At 43.2% G+C, this 20,200-nt stretch overlaps 1 protein-coding gene across 8 annotated transcripts in view; it reads right to left on the minus strand.

Moving 5' to 3' along the window:
• The window catches only part of LOC135897315 (uncharacterized), a 126,681-nt gene that overhangs the window by 39,749 nt on the left and 66,732 nt on the right, over positions 1 to 20,200 (minus strand). For 3 of the 8 annotated variants that reach the window (XM_065425916.2, XM_065425918.2, XM_065425917.2), the window contains exon 8: positions 18,608 to 18,736. The exons of 1 other annotated variant lie outside the window; for it this stretch is intronic. In XM_065425916.2, coding sequence (XP_065281988.1) covers positions 18,608 to 18,736 — 129 coding nt within the window. Of the gene's footprint in view, positions 1 to 12,927; positions 13,471 to 15,244; positions 15,648 to 18,607; positions 18,737 to 20,200 lie in introns of those variants that run through there. 4 more of the 8 variants (XM_065425915.2, XM_065425914.2, XM_065425919.2 and 1 more) reach the window with 3 other exon arrangements.

The raw sequence follows: 20,200 nt of genomic DNA on the forward strand, positions 1-20,200 counted from the left end.
GGGTAAAGTCAAAACAAAATACACTATACTGATGCGCAACTTCAATGCCAGAGTAGGCAAGCAGCAGGATGGAAACAAGTCAGTGGGGGAATATGGCATAGGCTCTAGGAATAGCAGGAGAGAGTTATTAGTAGGGTTTCCAAACAGAATAATTTGCAGATAATGAATACCTTCTTCCGCAAGTGCGATAACTGAAAGTGGACATAGAGATGCCCGAATGGCGAGACTAGAAATGAGATTGCATACTCTGCGCTAGCCCTGGCATCAAGCAAGATGTAGACATGCTCGGCAAGGTGTGCTGCAGTGACCATAGGATGGCAAGATCTCAAGTTAGCTTAGACTTGTGCAGGGAATAGACAAAACTTGCACATAAGAAGTCGATCAATGAGTTAGTGGTAAGAGGGAAAATAGAGGAATTCCGGATCAAGCTACAGAACAGGTATACGGCTTTAACTCAGGAAGAGGACCTTAGTGTTGAAGCAATGAACGACAATCTTACAGGCATCATTAAGGAGTGTGCAATAGAAGTCGGCGGCGGTAACTTCATTAGACAGGATGCCGGTAAGCTATCGCAGGAGATGAAAGATCTGATTAAGAAACACCAATGTAGGAAAGCCTCTAACCCACAGCTAGAATAGAACTGGCAGAACTTTCCCAGTTAATCAACAAGCGTAATATAGCTGACATAAGGAAGTATAATATGGATAGAATTGACCATGCTCTCAGGAATGGGGGAAGCCTAAAAGCAGTGAAGAAACTAGGAAAAGGCAGGAATCAGATGTATGCGTTAAGAGACAAAGCCAGCAATATTATTACTAATATGGATAAGATAGTTCAAGTGGCTGAGGAGTTCTATACAGATTTATACAGTACCAGTGGCACCCACAAGGATAATGGAAGAGGGAATATTCTAGAGGAATTTTACATCCCACAAGTAACACCAGAAGAAGTAAAGAAAGCCTTGGGAGCTGTGCAAAGGGGGAAGGCAGCTGGGGAGGATCAGGTAACAGCAGATTTGTTGAAGGATAGTGGGCAGATCGTTCTAGAAAAACTGGCCACCCTGTATGCGCAATACCTCATGACCTCGAGTGTACCGGAATCTTGGCCAGCATAATCTTAATCCATAAGAAAGGGGATGCAAAAGACTTGAAAAATTATAGAGCGATAGCTTACTGTCTGTTGTCTACAAAGTGTTGACTAAGGTAATCACAAATACAATCAGGAACACCTTAGACTTCTGTCAACCAAAGGACCAGGCAAGGTTTCGTAAAGGCTACTCAACAATAGTCCATATTTACACTATCAATCAGGTGATAGAGAAATGTGTGGAATATAACCAACCCTTATATATAGCTTTCATTGATTACGAAAACGCGTTTGATTCAGTCGAAACGTCAGCAGTCATGCAGGCATTGCAGAATCAGGGTGTAGACGAGCCGCATGTAAAAACACTGAAAGATACCTACAGCAGCTCCACAGCCACCGTAGTCCTCCATAAAGAAAGCAACAAAATTCCAATAAAGAAAGGCGTCAGGCAGGGAGATACGATCTCTCCAATGCTATTCACAACGTGTTTACAGGAGGTAATCAGAGACCTGGATTGGGAAGAATTGGAGATAAGGGCTAATGGAGAATACCTTAACAACTTGCGATTCGCTGATGATATTGCCTTGCTTAGTAACTCAGGGGACCAACTTCAATGCATGCTCACTGACCTGGAGAGGCAAAGCAGACGGGTGGGTCTAATAATTAATCTGCAGAAAACTAAAGTAATGTTTAACCGACTCGGAAGAGAAGAGCAGTTTACGATAGGTAGCAAGGCACCGGAAGTGGTAAAGAAATACATCTACTTAGGGCAGGCAGTGACGGCAGATTTGGATCATGAGACGGAAATAATCAGAAGAATAAGAATAAGCTGGGGTGCGTTTGGCAGGCATTCTCAGATCATGAAGAGCAGGTTGCCATTATCCCTCAAGAGAAAAGTGTATAATAGCTGTGTCTTACCAGTACTCACCTACGGGCAGAAACATGGAGGCTTACAAAAAGGGTTCTACTCTAAATTGAGGACGACGCAACAAGCTACGGAAAGGAGAATGATGGGTGTAACTTTAAGGTATAAGAAGAGAGCAGATTGGGTGAGGGAACAAGCGCGAGTTAATGACATCTTAGTTGAAATCAAGAAAATGAAATGGGCATGGGCAGGGCATGTAATGAGGAGGGAAGATAACCGATGATCATTAAGGGTTACGGACTGGATTCCAAGCGAAGGGAAGTGTAGCAGGGGGCAGCGGAAAATTAGGTGGGCGGATGAGATTAAGAAGTTTGCAGGGACAACATGGCCACAATTAGCACATGACTGGGGTAGTTGGAGCAGTATGGGAGAGGCCTGCAGTGGGTGTAGCCAGGCTGAAGATGATGATGATGCTGTAGTCGCGCAGCAAAAACGAAACCAAGCCATAGCCATGCAACACTAACGAAGTCAAGCCATTGCCACACAGCAATAACCAAACCGAAACTTCTAGCCCAAATTTCAGACAAATTTTTGTTCGGATCCGCATATAGTACGAGGCAAAAATTTGGGACGCTAATAACAGGAAAAAAAACTCGTATTATATGCCGGTTTTTACGGTAATCATCTGCCACATGTGCAAATACTGTGTGAGCTGGAATGTTATGGCATTGTGTGCTATCTTCCTGCATGTTTTGCACTGGAGGTCACATTATCTTGAGTTTCAGAGACGCATTGAAATGAGAGGCAGACTGTTGTAGCATGCATGCAGATGCTACTCAGATAGCCGGAATAGGAATGGCCTTATTCCCAAAATGCGCGCTGTTTATCTAGGTACGAACAGGGGGTGTGGCCTTGACGTCAGACTGTCAAAACACTTCTGTTAGCTTCAATTTTCTTTTTAATTGTATCTCCATCTATCTGGTTCCTTGCGTGTTCGTGTACTACGCCATAAGGTTTCAGGAGTAGACTGCACTGGAACCTGCTCCGAGCTCTCGGGGCTGGATATTGCCTGGTGATCTTCAAGGCGTCCCCTGCTGGGGGCTCATATGAAGATTGGTCTTGCAGTGTCTAATCGTCGTCCTGTTGATGGTCTGGAAAGGCTGCCATTTCTTGGGCCGCCATGAGGTCTGCTTGATTGAGCCGTTCTGGAAGTTGTAGGACTGAATGCGAGCTTCTGGCTGGCTGGTAATCTGGGTGCTTAGCTGAAACGATATGGTCGGCATGCACAAAACGTTCTTCATTATTCACGCGCACTGTATACGTGACAGCACTAATACGGCGCAAGATGGTGCCTGCTAACCAAAGAAGGTCGCCTGGACGAGTTCCTTTCACTCGCACATTGTCACCTGCTATGAACTCACGCCACGTTGACCTTGAGCGGGCAAAAGTGGGCCGACGTAATTCAGTCTTCAACTGGTTACTCAGATCTGGGTGCAGGAGGCTAAGACGTGTTCTTGGGGCCCATGTCAAAAACAACTGAGCTGGCATAACCCCTGTCAATGTGCAGAGCATGTTCCTGTACGAGAATAAAAACTGATCGATGTAATGCTGCATAGACTTGCCATGCTTTTTATGTTCTCTGATTTGCTTTGGTAAGCTTTTCTTGACAGTTCGCACAAATTGTTCTGCTGCCCCATTAGAAGTTGGATAAGGCGGGGAAGTGAGGTGGTGTATGCCATTGGAGGCAAGCAATGTAGAGAACTGAGCAGACGTCAGGCCTCACAGCACACATATAATACACATATACGCTCCAAGAATTATGCCTTAAGGGCAAGCCTTCACCGCAATTAAAAAAAAAAAAACTGAGCAGACGTGAACTGCAGTCCATTGTCTGTGACGAACATTTCCGGTAGACCGAAACTGGCAAATATTCTTCACAGCTCTTGCACAGTTGCTTCCGTTGTAGTTGTTTTCATGCACACAACTTCTGCCCATTTGGAGTAAGCATCTATCAGGACTAGTAATCAGCATGAGTTTGCACAAGCGAAGTCCAAGTGCACTCTTTTCCATCGTTTGCTTGCATGGGCCCAAGGCATGAAGTCTACCTGGGACAGCGCGTTTTGAGCAATTGACAGACTGCACAGCTCTGGACAGTGTCTTCTATGTCCGAAGTTTGCTGGGGGCCACCACACATGGCTCCTCGCAAGCATTTTCATTCTAGTCGCGCTTGGATGTCCTTCGTGCAGCAATTTTAAAACCGGCGCAGCAAGCGCACTTGGCACAATTACGCGATTGCTCCAGGTCACACAGACTCGATCCAGCGATAGTTCATGGCGTCTAGTAAAATATGGTGCTAAATTTTTATTGGCAACTTTCGCTGGCCATCGATTTATTGTGAAGAAGTGAACCTTCTATAAGACTGGGTCCTCCTTTGTTGCTTTTCAAATATCTTCAGCTAATAACGGCAGTCCGTCTGTTGCCGAGAAAAACTGCACGTAGTTACTGATGTCAACTTCGTTTTTTAGCGGAATCCGCGAAAATGTGTCTGCATTAGCGAGAGCCTTCCCTTTCCCATATACCCAATATAATGGTATGCCGCCAGCAGCAGCATCCAGTGCTGCATTCGGGCAGCTGATAGTGCTGGAATGGGCTTGTTGAGTCCGAGTAAGCCATTTAATAGCAGGTGATCAGAGTATATAGTGAACTCTCATCCATAAATATATTTATGAAATTGTTTATGAAATTTGATAGCAAACATCGCGGCAAGCGCTTCTTTTTCTATTTGGGAGTACCCAGTCTCTGCCTCACTGAGTGTTCGCGAAGTGTATGCTATCGGTTTTTTATTTCCTTCGATTTCGTGTAAGAGCACCGCCCCCACTCCGTATGCAGACGTATCTGCTACAAGGCCTATTGACTTCTCCGAATAGTAGAAGGTTAGGACACTGTCACTCGTCAACCAATGCTTGCTCCTCTGGAAGCACTCTTCAGCGTCTTTGGGCCAGTGCCACTGCTGAGTTCCCTTAAGTAATTGATATAGTGGTTTCAGCTGTGTGGACATGTTGGGGATAAACTTGGAGTAAAAAGATAGCATGCTAAGGTATGCTCTTAGTTCCGATTCATTCCTTGGAGCTGGCGCATTCCTAACAGCTTCAACCTTTTCCGTGCACGGCTTAATTCCACTTGCACTAATAATATTCCCCAGATAGGCGACAGAATCTTTGAAAAACTTACATTTCTCTTGCTTGAGCCAAATGCCGTCTTCCTGAAACCGAGTAAGGACGGCTTAAACGCGTTCGAAACATTCCCTTTTGGACGCTCCCATGATGAGGACATAATCGAGATAGCAGGCAACGCCCTTCACGCCTTTTAATACTTGATCCATCACCGACTGGAATATGGCTGGGGCACTGGAAATTCCGTATGGCATGTGGAGGCACTGAAATAAGCCGATGTGCGTGTTACTGGGCACGGTGGCACCGAAAGAATGCAATTAAACCCCCTGCTGTTCTTTGTGCAGTTCTGCCTCCTGCGCACTGCATACTGTCTGGAGCACAACATGGTCACAGCGGCTACATACGAGCACGGCGATCTCATCTGCCATCTCACCTGCTGATAAGCTTCTGTTGCCACCCATCAGACCACCTCATCATACGACAGCAAGTGCAGAGGGTGCCACACAGCTCCTGCAAGTGGCGACACCGTGCGGAACCAGTATAAAGAGCCACCCATTGGAATACGCGACCACTGGGCACGGTGGCACCGAAAGAATGCGGCTAAACCCTCTGCTGTTCTTTGTGCAGGTGAGAAAGGATTACGGCAAGTGTTACCGTTCAAGCGATCCGTTTCTACTAGTGCTGCCGTGCCCATGGCTGTGTTGCTTGCTTGACGTTTCTTGCCTCCGGAAGTTACTGCTTTTGGGAGGGGAAATTGAAACTAACCCCGGGCCCGAAGTTGCTCAAATCTTGAAACAATTTAAGGAAATCGCAGCTGATATTAAGGATATCAAAGAAGAAAGCCTGGTAGAAATTGAAAAAAAGGTAGACGCTTTATCAAAACTTGAAGACAAGGTCACTTTATGCCAAAATTGGCTTTCACATATTAACGAAGTTGTTCTGACCCTTGAAAAGAAAATAGACGAATTGGAGAACCACAGTAGAAGACCTAATTTGATTATTTTTGGCCTAACAGAACCAGAGAGTGAAAACGGCGAATCACTGGAAACAGCCGTAAATAAAGGTGTCTTCCAAGAACTTCGCAATCTGAACCCGATAGCTATTGAACGAATACATAGATTAGGTCGTCCGTCCACAAATAAGAAACGACTTGTCATGCTGAGATTGTTCGATACAAGAGACAAAGCGTTAATTTTTAAACAATGCCACAAGCTGAAGAACACTACTATATCAATAAGTGAAGACTATTTGCGAAAAGTTCGAGAAGTTAGAAGGAAGCTGTGGGCAAGTGCAAAAGAAAACTGCGAGACAGGTGATAATGTTTCCTTAGCTTTTGACAAATTATGCATCAATAGGAGAGCTTATATTTGGAGCGAGGAAACAAATGAAAGAATTCCTGTTATAAAAAATGACGCAGAAAAACCATACCGCCCAACGACCTGTCATCACGCACAAGCGCAAAAATAGGCACGAGAGTTGCCGATGATCCAGACAATGTTTCAAAACTTTCGTGTTTGGAAATCTTCGAACCTGCTATCCACAGAAATTCAGTTTCATCCAAAGATAAACGTCTGCATATCGCGAATTTTAATGCTCGTAGCGTGGTGAACAAGATAGATTCCCTAGAAATTCACTTGCTACAACACGATCTGCACATCGCAGTCATAATGGAAACCTGGTTGCACAGCGATATAACAAATGAACTTGTTTTTCCACCCCATTACAAAGTATTTTGTAAGGATAGACTGTGCAGAGGCGGAGGTATAGTGGTTCTAGTTAGAGATCAAATCGGAGCCACGCTTATCAGTGATACTCCCGAACTAGCGTACCTATGCGTCAGGTTATCATGCTGGGGTCAATGCTTTGTGCTGTTCGCATTTTATAGACCACCTGATGCTACACCAGATTACTTGAACAAACTTAAAGAGCACATGTCTCTCTACCAAAATAAAAAAATTTTTTGATTGGCGATCTTAACTTGCCTGGTGTCCATTGGGAGCTCCTACAAGCAAACAATAAGGCTGATACAAATGCTAACATTATTTTTGACATTATGCTAACACATGATCTTATTCAAGTGGTTAATGAACCCACGCATGTGCAAGAGTTATCATGTCATCATACTAGATGTTATTTTTTAACACCGAACCTTTTCCGAGCATACCGTGTCAATCGAAGATGGCTTATCTGACCATTACCTTATTGCACTTTCCTTGCCCATTGTCAAAACTACTGTTCCCAAAACTTCCAATACCAAATCTTTTAAAGATTACACCAGAGCGGATGACGCCAGCATAGTCGACTACGTGGAAACTTGTCTTATGCGCTTTGCAGATAGTGGTAGTGATGTGTCTGCACTTTGGACTGCGTTTACTACAATATGCAGGCATTGCATAGATACATTCATACCCACTAAAACTAAGAAAGTCAATAAAAGTACACCTTGGATGATGCGTGGAATAGTACAACTAAAGCGCAAAATCCAACAAATAAAAAAGAAGCTTCCACGCACAGTCATTATCACAGAACTCCAAAAAAAGCTGTCATGCGCCGTGCGTGATTCAAGAAATGTTTATTTTTCCACAACATTGCCCAATTTTATAAAAAAATGCACCGGATAAGTTTTCGGGATACCTTGGCAATAGCAAGAAGACTATTACGGAAATTGCAGTTAATGGAACCATTCCTAACGACTTGAATGCCATCGCACAACATTTTAATACTTATTTTCATAGCGTATTCTCCCGTGCACGATCAGGCCCACCTTTGTGTTCTGCAGTGTTTGAAGAGCACTAGGCGAACTTTATATCTTACCATGGCATTGTGTCTGTTACTAAATTTAAAAACCAAAACAACCCCTGGCCCTGACAACCTCCCAAATGTGTTTCTTAGGCGATACGACGAAACTGTTGCCAAATTCTTAGTTGTATTATTCAGAGCATCTTTGTTATGCGCGAAAGTGCCTGAAGATTAAAAGATGGCTCGAGTTGTTACGGTCTTTAAGAATCATTATCATCATCAGCAGCAGCCTGGTTACGCCCACCGCAGGGCAAAGGCCTCTCCCGTACTTCTCCAACTACCCCGGTCATGTACTAATTGTGGCCATGCCGTCCCTGCAAACTTCTTAATCTGATCTGCCCACCTAACTTTCTGCCGCCCCCTGCTACGCTTCCCTTCCTTTGGAATCCAGTCTGTAATTCTTAATGACCATGGGTTATCTTCCCTCTTCATTACATGTCCTGCCCATGCCCTTTTCTTTTTCTTGATTTCAACTAAGAGGTCATTAACTCGTGTTTGTTCCCTCACCCAATTTGCTCTTTTCTTATCCCTTAACGTTACACCCATTATTCTTCTTTTCAAAGCTCGTTGCGTCATCTTCAATTTAAGTAGAACCCTTTTCGTAAGCCTCCGCGTTTCTGCCTCGTAGGCGAGTACTGGTAAGACACAGCTATTATACACTTTTCTCTTGAGGGATAATGGGAACCTGCTGTTCATGATCCGAGAGTGATTGCCAAACGCACACCAGCCCATGCTTAGTCTTCTGATTATTTCCGTCTCATGATCTGGATCCGCCGTCACTACCTGCCCCAAGTAGATGTATTCCCTTACCACTTCCAGTGCCCTACTACCTATTGTAAATTGCTGTCCTCTTCAGAGACTGTTAAACATTACTTTAGTTTTCTGCGGATTAATTTTTATACCCACTCTTCTGCTTTGCCTCTCCAGGTCAGTGAGCATGCATTGCAATTGGTCCCCTGAGTTACTAAGCAAGGCAATATCATCAGCGAATCGCAAGTTACTAAGTTAACTTTTATCCCCAATTCTTCCCAATCCAGGTATCTGAATACCTCCTGTAAAAACGCTGTGAATAGCATTGGAGAGATCGTATCTCCCTGCCTGGCACCTATCTTTATTGGAATTTTGTTGCCTTCTTTATGGAGGACTACGGTGGCTGTGGAGCCGCTATAGTTATCTTTGAGTATTTTTACATACGGCTCGTCTACACCCCGATTCCATAATGCCTCCACGACTGCTGATGTTTCAACAGAATCAAACGCTTTCTCGTAATCAATGAAAGCTATATAAAGGTTGGTTATATTCCGCACATTTCTCTATCACCTGATTGATAGTGTGAATATGATCTATTGTTGAGTAGCCTTTACGGAATCCTGCCTGGTCCTTTGCTTGACAAAAGTCTAAGGTGTTCCTGATTCTATTTGCGATTACCTTAGTAAATACTTTGTAGGTGACTGACAGTAAGCTGATTGGTCTATAATTTTTCAGTCTAAGGTGTTCCTGATTCTATTTGCGATTACCTTAGTAAATACTTTGTAGGTGACTGACAGTAAGCTGATTGGTCTATAATTTTTCAAGTCTTTGGCGTCCCTTTTCTTATGGATTAGGATTGTGTTAGAGTTCTTCCAAGATTCCGGTACGCTTGAGGTCATGAGGCATTGCGTATACAGGGTGGCCAGTTTTTCTAGAACAATCTGCCCACCATGCTTCAAGAAATCTGCTGTTACCTGATCCTCCCCAGCTGCCTTCCCCCTTTGCATAGCTTCCAAGGCTTTCTTTACTCCTTCCGGTGTTACTTGAGGGATTTCGAATTCCTCTAGACTATTCTCTCTTCCATTATCGTCGTGGGTGCCACTGGTGCTGTACAAATCTCTATAGAACTCTTCAGCCACTTGAACTATCTCATTCATATTAGTTATGATCTTTGTCTCTTAACGCATACATGTGATTCTTGCCAATTCTTAGTTTCTTCTTCACTGCTGTTAGGCTTCCTCCGTTCCTGAGAGCATGTTCAATTCTATCCATATTATACTTCCTTATGTCAGCTGTCTTACGCTTGTTGATTAACTTGGAAAGTTCTGCCAGTTTTATTCTAGCTGTAGGGTTAGAGGCTTTCATACATTGGCGTTTCTTGATCAGATCTTTCGTTTCCTGCGATAGCTTACTGGTATCCTGTTTAACGTAGTTACCACCGACTTCTATTGCACTCTCCTTAATGATGCCCACAAGATTGTCGTTCATTGCTTCAACATTAAGGTCCTCTTCCCGAGTTAAAGCCGAATACCTGTTCTGTAGCTTGATCTGGCATTCCTCTATTTTCCCTCTTACCGCTAACTCATTCATCGGCTTCTTATGTACCAGTTTCTTTCCTTCCCTCCTCAGGTCTAGGCTAATTCGAGTTCTTACCATCCTATGGTCACTGCAGCGCACCTTGCCAAGCATGTCCACATCTTGTAAGATGCCAGGGATAGTGCAGAGTATAAGGTCTATTTAATTTCTAGTCTCGCCGTTCGGGCTCCTCCACGTCCACTTTCGGCTATCCAGCTTGCGGAAGAAAGTATTCATTATCCGCATATTATTCTGTTCTGCAAACTCTACTAATAACTCTCCCCTGCTATTCCTAGTGCCTATGCCATATTCCCCCACTCACTTGTCTCCAGCCTGCTTCTTGCCTACCTTGGGGTTGAAGTCGCTCATCAGTATAGTGCATTTTGTTTTCACTCTGCCCATCACCGATCCCACGTCTTCATAGAAGCTTTCGACTTCCTGGTCATCATGACTGGATGTAGAGGCGTAGACCTATATGACCTTCATTTTGTACCACTTATTAAGTTTCACAACAAGACCTGCCACCCTCTCATTAATGCTATAGAATTCCTGTATGTTACCAGCTATATTCTTATTCATCAGGAATCCAACTCCTAGTTCTCGTCTCTCTGCTAAGCCCCGGTAGCACAGGACGTGCCCGCTTTTTAGCCCTGTATACGCTTCTTTTGGCCTCCTAACTTCACTTAGCCCTATTATATCCCCTTTACTGCCCTCTAATTACTCCAATAGCACTGCTAGACTCGCCTCACTAGATAACATTCTAGCGTTAAACGTTGCCAGGTTCAGATTCCAATGGTGGCCTGTCCGGATCCAGGGATTCCTAGCACCCTCTGCTGCGTCACAGGTATGACCGCCGCCGTGGTCAGTTGCTTTGGAGCTGCTGGGGACTGAGGGCCAGGGTTTCATTGTTGTATTCATTGTTGTCTTTAAGGATGGCGATCGAGTATTGCTCGAGAATTACTGCCCCATATCATTAAAGTCATCTTGCTGCAAACTTTTCGAGCACATAATCGCAACTCGCATTGATGAACTTATTAACACTCCATACTAACAAGTGCTCAACATGGCTTCAGAAAACATTGTTCCACTACCACACAATTAGTAGCAATAATTGATTCAATTGCCAAAGCTTGGGATGCCAATGGTCAAATTGATATAGTGTTTTTGGACTTCAGTAAAGCATTCGATAGGGTAATTCACAAAAAGCTAATTTTACAATTAAGTAAGATTAACCTTCCGGACATTATAATTACCTGGATTACAGACTATCTGGATAATCGCCAACAGTATGTTTCAGTTGACGATTACAGCTCGGGATATCTACCAGTCACTTCACGTGCTCGCCAGGGCAGTGTCCAGGGTCCATTGCTCTTTCTTTTATATATTAATGACATTTTTACCATTGTCAAACCAGGAACACAAATAAGGCTGTTTGCAGATGACTGCGTTGTATTCCGTACTATTAAGTCCATGGATGATCGAAGGAACTTAACTCTAGCTTGAATAATATATTTTTGTGGTGCGAAGAATGGGGCATGGCTGCAAACACAGATAAAACTGTCTCTCTTCGCATAACGCACAAAAAGAATCCCCTGGAGTACACATATCAAATGGGATCTGTTTCATTAAAGCAAGTCGAGAGTTACAAGTACCATGGCGTAACGTTCACAAATAAACTTTCTTGGAACCTTCCCATTGACAACACATGTTCTTCCGCTTTTCGAAAGCTAGCCTATCTGCGACACAAACTAAGAAATGTCCCTCAAGCTTTAAGCTACTCACTTACCTAACCTATCTCCGGCCAAAACTTGAATTTGCTTGCGTTGCATGGGATCCTTATACTAAAGTCAATGTTAACAAACTTGAGAGAATGCAGAGAAAATCTGTACGTGTTATTTATTCCAAGTTCAAAAGTTCAGATTCCCTGTCAGAGTTGATATTGGCCAACGACATTCCTTCGCTTGAACAAAGAAGACAGAAGCACAGGCTAGATTTTTTACATAATCTAATTATTCACAAATTGGCTCTGGACCCTTCACTATATGTGTCATCTCTCCACTAGGCATACGCGACACCATTGTCCGGATACACTGACACCTATCTATGCTAGGACAAACAGCTATAAGTTCTTCTTTCCCCAGACTATTTCTGAATGGAATTCGCTGCCCGCCCCTTACAACATGTGACTGTGTTTTATGTAAGTTTTTATTGTCTTCTTTTTCTGCATAGAATGTGTTCTTCCTGTTGAATGAGTGGGGTAGATCCTCCGCTCTCAAACTCCCGTGCCTTTGATGTGCAATTCCTGTGCTTTTTTTTTTTTCTTTACATCGTTCTGTTTGCACCATTAATTGATTTAGGTTTTTTTTTTTAATATATATATATCAATATAGCAATAGAGCAATATATCACTGTAAAGTCTATATATTTTATGAATGTATACGAATGTATCTTGTATGTCCTGTATTCAATGTCTGCTCGTCCTGCAAGGACCACAATGTGGTCTGCAGTATGTACTAAATAAATAAATAAATAAATAAATAAATAAATAAATAAATAAATAAATAAAATAAGCGTCAAGAGCTTTTGAGAGTCAGGGTGCACTTTTATTTGATGGTATGCAGTGGTCAGGTCTAAGACAGTGAAGACCTTGCCTTCTGCAATTACTGCAAAAATGTCTTTTACTAAGGGTAATGGTTAATGCTCCATCATTATGCAAGGATTTAAGGTAATTTTGAAGTCTCCACACAGCCTCACCTTCTTGTCTGCCTTAGGAACGACGACCACTGGTGTAGCCCAGTCGCTTTGGGCCACGGGAACCAGAACCCCACTCCGTTCGAGCTGTCGAATTTCTTCTTCGACTGCTGTCCGCAGGGAAAAGAGAACCGGTCGAGCCTTGCAGAAAACTGGTCTGGCGCATTTCTTTAGGACCAGATGTGCCTTGTGTCCCTTTATTAGTCCTACCTCCATAGAAAAAACGTCGCTATACTTGCGTAGCAGCTTCTCCACCATTCTGTCTGTCTGCACTGTGAATACGCACTTCCAGTCAATCCTCAGTTCTGCAAGCCAGACACGTCCAAGTAGTGACGGCTTCCTTCCAGGTACAACCACGACAGGCAACAACTTGTGTTGTTCTCGGTAGACCACAGGCACTCCCGCTTGCCCTACAATTTCCAGCGGTGCGCCTCCATACGTTGCAAGTTGCAGTCCTGTTTTGACTGGTGGCTGTAAACAAGACAGGGACGAAAAGACACTCACGCTAATAATTGAGACAGTGGCTCCTGTGCCTATCTGCATCTCCACCAGCGTACCTGCAATGTGCACTTGCACGCGGTAAGGTCAAGTCGTCAGTACACTTTGCTTAACGTGAAAAAGTTGTAACTCTTGCACTTCATCGTTCTCATTGAATGCATTAACCGCTTCTCTTTTTTTTTTGCACGCCTGAGCCAGATGACCGGTCATTTTGCAATAATGACACCTTGCCTTTCGATATGGACAGTCTCCAGCATCATGTTGCTTCGCACATCGGTAACAAGAGTTACCGACTGCAAGACCCACCGAAGTCCTCGCCTTTTGTCTTTGTTGACCCTTCTGAATGACATGGATGCCTTCATCGAGAAAAGTCCTGTCAGAGGTAGGGCGGAAGCTTTCGGATTCTTTCTCAGCCAGTTCCGTGCTTCTTGCTAGGTCATAGCGGCTTCGAAGCTTAGCTCTTTTTTTTTCAGAAGGCTGGCTTGAATCGAAGCATCGCTGAAGCCTGCCACAAACCTGTCTCGAAGAGCGTCGTCCAGGAACAGCCCAAAATCGCATCTTGCTGCCATATGGCGTAGTTGCACTGCAAATGCGGAAATTGTCTCGCCTTCCACCTGGTAGCGGCGATTAAACTTGAACCTTTCGGCGATAACTTTGCTTCCTGGAGGGTAGTGTTCTCTCAAGACTGCGACGATTTCATCAAATGATTTTTCTTACGGCTCTGCTGGTAGCAACAGGTCCTTCAGCACTTTGTAGGGGCATTTACTGACGGCCGTTATAAAGGCAGATTTCTTCAGGCTGTCATCTTTGTTTTGGGTCACTTTCCAGTAGTGGTCAAATTTTTCAACATAAGACATGAAATCTTCTACGCCGTCATCAACAAAAGGCTCAAAATTCAGGACCTTCGCCATTCTTCTTGTACTGCGCAATCTTAGCCCGGGCTTCGGATCCCATCTTCATCACCACTTGCTGTAGCATGCATATAGATGCTACTCAGATAGCAGGAACAGGAATGGCTTTATTCCCAAAACGCGCACTGTTTATCTAGGTACGAACAGGGGGTGTGACCTTGACGTCATACTGTCACAACACAGACGAAACCTTCTCTCTCCATTACTGGTGCTTTTCATGATAACATCGCCCAACTGTGGGCAACATTATCAGCTGCAAGGGCCAAGCAGACACGAAAGCGCAGCTGGCTTCGCATCGTACCACCAATGTGAAGGTATCTGTCTGTACAGCATGATAACATATCTGTTGTTGCCAACTTCCAAAAAAAAGATTTTTTTTTTTCTAATTCAAATTTGCTTTCTTCAATTGCCCGATGATTTGGGAAATCTCACAGCATCTTCCATGTTAGCAAAATCTATAAGCAACTGTACTTACTTGCATAAAGGATAAAATTTCAATATAACGAAGCAAACTGCTGATTTTACTGGCTTCATTATATTGAGGTTTAACTGTTAGTGCTATCACAACAAGAACCATTAAGTCCAAGTGATAACTTATTAGGCATAACAAGTACTGCAGACAGTAGTAATGAAACCTCATGGCGACACCAACGCCGACACAAAAACTTACCTGGAGTGTCCATATAGTTGCTATCACAATAAAACCATATCAACTGTGGCATAGCCTTACTAACTGTAACTTGAGCTTACGGAAGGCATGATACATTCAGTGATAGATCCAGGTTTGTTAAAGGGTGGCGTTAGCGGTCTAAGTAATGAGGTGGCATTCTGCTCAGTCAGCAGGGAAGCACTTGACATGGTTTATTCCCAAATATGGCTACGCTATAGGCATACAAACAATACAAATGCACCAGGTTTGTGGCATCCCCTGTTAGTAAGTTAATGTGGTAGTTTCTGTTAGTGGCACCACCACGAATCTATCAACTCCTAACACCCACCCTTCACATCAGAATCTACAAGCCTGGTGACACACGGGGAATAGATTAGCGGTGCCGTTGAAGGTTAAGTCCCACAGGTGCAATGACCCATCGATCCAACCTAGTCCTCCATGCTGGAGCACACTTGAGGTTGAGTGCTTGCTTCTGGTTCTGGAGTAAGCTTTGTACTCCACAGCAGTTTAGTTCCATCGAGGCCTCCAGTAGTGGCAATGTGCCTAGAGCCTACACAGACATGAAGGCCCTACACATTGATGAATAATCTGCGAGACACCACTTGATGTTTAAACAACTTAAGAGCATGGTCTCTGGGATCTGCTAAGCTGTGCAGGAGGGATGTTTTAAGCTTGTGCACATTGCAGGCATGCTTTTTAAGACATACCATCAAAGATTAGACTTTATGCAGATGACTGCATCATATATAAAGACATTATTAATGATTCAGATAAAGATGCATTACGAGCTGACCTTAACAAGATATATACTTGGTGCAACACGTGGCTTATGTGTTTGATCATTGCCAAGTGCAAGTACATGCGCTTTTCTAGAAAACACTAATCATCTCCAGCCCGTTATTACTTTAATGAACAACCCATTTCTCAAACTGAAGCAAAGTATTTAGGTGTAACTCTATCATCAGACTTGCCTTGGACCCATCACATAGCTGCAATAACTTTTAAAGCTGCATGTACACTCAACTTTATTCACTAAAATTTTAGAGGTGCACCTCAAGAAATAAAGGAACAATTATGTTCATCGAATGTCAGACCCATCATTGAGTGTGCCTCCACTGTACAGGAACCTCATACCCAAAACCTTGTTGACCACTCAGAAGCACTTCAGAATCATGCTGCTCATTTCGAGACTGGAAATTAGACTTTCCTAGCAGTATTTCTAAAATAAAACACTCGCTCGGCTGGCCTAATCTTTCAACGCGGCATCTACCTTAATCGTACAGTCATAAGCAGGGATACTTATTTAGAACCGCCAGCATATATATATAGTCGCTGTGACCATCCATTTAAGATAAAAGAAATAACCACACACACACCTCTTTTTTCATGAATTATTTTTTTTTCTGTTTTCTATAGAGTGTTGGAATCGCCTTCCATGTGATGTCATGATGATGGTCCGCGAGGAACGTTTCATTGAAGTTGTGAGCCAACATGTGTTGAATGTATAAAGCTATGTTGGTATTGTTGGTTTGCTGTACAATGAAAATATCTATGCTCCAGTTAGTAAGAATGTAATTTATTTTTTTCCTGCTATACACATCCTTAAGTGTCGCACAATTTTGCTAATTCAACATACTTGTTCACTTTTTCTTATATTTATGCGCATGTTTGCTCTTACTACTGTATTTCAAACCTCCCTACTGTAATGGTTTCGTGCGAATATAGGTATTGAAATAAATAAATAAATAAATAAATAAAAGAAGCAGTCCTTTACTTGTCAGCATTTGGCAACACTGTCATTTTGTAACAAACATTTAGGTGGCGGAATTGTGAGCGCATCCTTGGCCCTGGGAGAGTTGGTTCTCAACCTACGACTCGTAGGCAGCCAGGATGGACTATAGCCAGTGACACTCGGAGTGTCAGTCTGCCAACAGAGCCAGGAAATACCCATCATCTGGCGGAAGGGGTCTTTAGCCGTATGCTCCACAGCACTGTTGAATGGGAGGACCCTTGGGCTGCTAATACTTATATGGTGCAACCATATCCCTTCGCAAAGCTTGCTATTTCATAGAGTGAAAACTAAGGCCTGTTATCACTTCTCAGCAGTATACTGAAGAGAGTCATGATGCGCTTGATGGCCAAAATCAGTGCTTAGCTAAATGTGTTGTATAGTGTAATAACTTCACGCTAGCACAAATAGTATTGTACAATTAGGAGGGCACCTTGTCCTTTCAGATAGAACATATCCACTTCTACTGTGCCCAAGAAGAGTAAATAGATGTTTGCTTGCATTTTCTGCTGTTTTCGCGGCATACGTCAATATTATACTTTGCAGACACTATGCACAGCACTCATCAGTTTGCAATGCCTAAACATGGTGAGAAATCATTTAGGGCTACTCACTGTGTCCTTTCCAGATATCGTGAGGCTTATAGCGCGTTAAAAAGACAAGGACGAAGGTGAGACGTAATGGTATTAAAACAATGTAATGGTATTTTGTAAACAGCGCATGTATGATGTACGCGAAAAAGTTGTATATATGTATGGGTCCCTTGCTCGAAATAAAGATTGTTGCAAGTTAGCGCCTGTGTGTGTCACGTCTCACCTTCGTCCTTGTCTTTTTAACGCGCTATAAGCCTCACGATGTATTACCAACAAGCCCAAATCACTGCTTTACAGCTTTCCACATATACCTGAACAGTTTCAACCTTTCTGACACACCAGCTGTCTCTCTGTGTACTATTACACAAGCCACCTATATTTCTGCCACTCTAGAGGGTAAACACTTCATGGCCAAGTGGGAGTGCCATGCACTTGATAGGGCAGTGGTTTAATTGTCTCTCTGTACTTGTATGGCTAGCATTCACAATCACCACTTACCGACCCTTCCTCTGCTCACTGCAACTCCACAAAGATCCAGATGAGGCCTTGGTTTCTGTGCTCTATGACGGCACGAATAGTTACTCTAGTTTGTAGACAAGTCCATCTGTCTACATGAGAACACTGACTTTTTAGCTTGCCACTTTGTGGGTATTCATGACCTGTCAGTCTGTGCTCTCAGTCTGTTTTTATGCTCTCTCATCTTCACCGTCTTTATGTATGCTGTCTCACTAACTTCTGCTTCTATATCACATTAAAGACAGCAAGGCTTACAATTCTTCATGGAACTAGTACATCCACAATATAGATTCACTGGGATTCACTCTTTGTATGTTCATACTCAGTTATAATATTTTGTGCACATATAACATCCAGATGGACAGACCTGAACTGCTGATCATTCAAACCACTCTGCATGTGCACCCACATGATGTTCCAACTGCTGGTCATGTACGAGTGCCACTGGACTTGCACATTCAGTGTCACTTCTTCTGGTCCTGTCCTAACTACTATATTACCACTATATGTATCCTGGCCCTCGCAAGCCATGTCAATGCCATAAAATACCCGCTTTACTTCCTTCTTGTCGATTTCAGCAATGCCATGATGCTTTCACGGTGTAGAAGCCACTCAGAAAGTATGTGCTTACCCTTTCTGGACTAAGGTGTACGTAAGGTGTGATAACATGCTTGCGAAGGCAGCCTGTAACTATGTTGCGAAGTGTGTCCACATAATAAGGATGAGTGCATGGGTGGTAGAGCATGACAATTGCACCGTGCTGAAAGTAGAGAATAAAAATAAGGCCATCATTGATACCATTCATCTAAAAGATAAACATGAAACAATTGCTTCATTTCAATGCTAGACAAGCATCACGCAGTGCCCAGAGATACCACAGCTCTATGGCATCTAAACTCATATTGACTAGGAAAATAAGGAGCAATTACAACCATTGACATGTGTCCCAATATCTGCACATTGCACCAGACCACTAAGTGTGGCGGTTGCCAATAATGGGGCATCAGGGGCTCAAATCTTCTTCTTTAGACTGATTTATGCGAATAAAGATGCTGCCACTTCCCTTTCCACTTCCAAGCAGCTTCTTCTGTGACCAGCATTATTGCTTTATCATCTTTCATCCTGACCACAAAGGTTTCTGTTAAACCTTGAAATAAAGCAGGTGCTCACATGCTCTCACAATGACCCCGTGTTAACAGTAGCAATGCCCAGGGAGCTCGTCTATAGGCCCCATTCAGCTCAAAGGAAGTACATGAGCTTTTACAATCGGTAATAGATACACCGGACGCACAAGGTATTTAGGGCCTAATGACAACTTCAAGACAGCAGCAATATCTTGGACATTTGATATAGTATTCGTTCCAAATTTTGTAGTCGTCTTTTACAGCTATTTCTAAAGTCGGTTAATAAAACCATCTTAAGCCTTAAAGGGACTCTGAAACGATTTTGACGATTTCTAAAAACGCACCCAGTTGTTAGGGTAGGTCCTTCGGATCATTAAGTGACACATTTAAGCGCTCCACGTAAAGTGTATAATTTACAATAAAATTTTTAAAATGTGCATCGCTACCAATTGCAGCTGTGCTGCTCCCCAGAGTATTCAGCCGCCCCATCCCCTGCTACATTGCGAGGGCGCATGACATCAGTCGGGAAAGCTATCCAATTGGCTACTGACACTGTGTCATCGAGAATGCTTGAAACATGCCACTGCATAAGGTTATTTTTAATAGCATATGTATGCATAGTAATTTCTGTACCCTTAAAAAAGGCGACACTCACTTTAGCATATGTTAGAAATGATGAAGGCAAAAGCCTACCCGCTCACGAGACATTAATTACATTGCTTCACATTTTCATTCTAATGCATTGTTACTTCCTTTTACTTTTTTTCTCCAACCAAAAGTCAGGGGTTTGACTGGTTCAAGCGCCTTAATTAAATATGCCTTAATTAACACTAAAGGTTGTGGATTCGACTCCCACGAGATGTTGTGTGTCCGACTCTCGACCATCACGAGTCGATTGGAATCCTTGGAGATAGGGGCCAACCGGCCATGTCTCCAAGTGGGTTCGACTCCCACCAAAGGTTATGGGTTCGAGTGCCTTAATTAACTCCATCCTGATTAACTGTGCCTTAATGAACTTTGCCCTAATTAACACCACAGGTTATGCTGACGCTTCTTCTTCGCCTCAGCTTCACGCTTTCTTATAAAGAAATTGATGGCCT

This window comes from Dermacentor albipictus, chromosome 2 (assembly GCF_038994185.2).
Source record: "Dermacentor albipictus isolate Rhodes 1998 colony chromosome 2, USDA_Dalb.pri_finalv2, whole genome shotgun sequence".
Classification (NCBI taxonomy): domain Eukaryota; kingdom Metazoa; phylum Arthropoda; class Arachnida; order Ixodida; family Ixodidae; genus Dermacentor; species Dermacentor albipictus.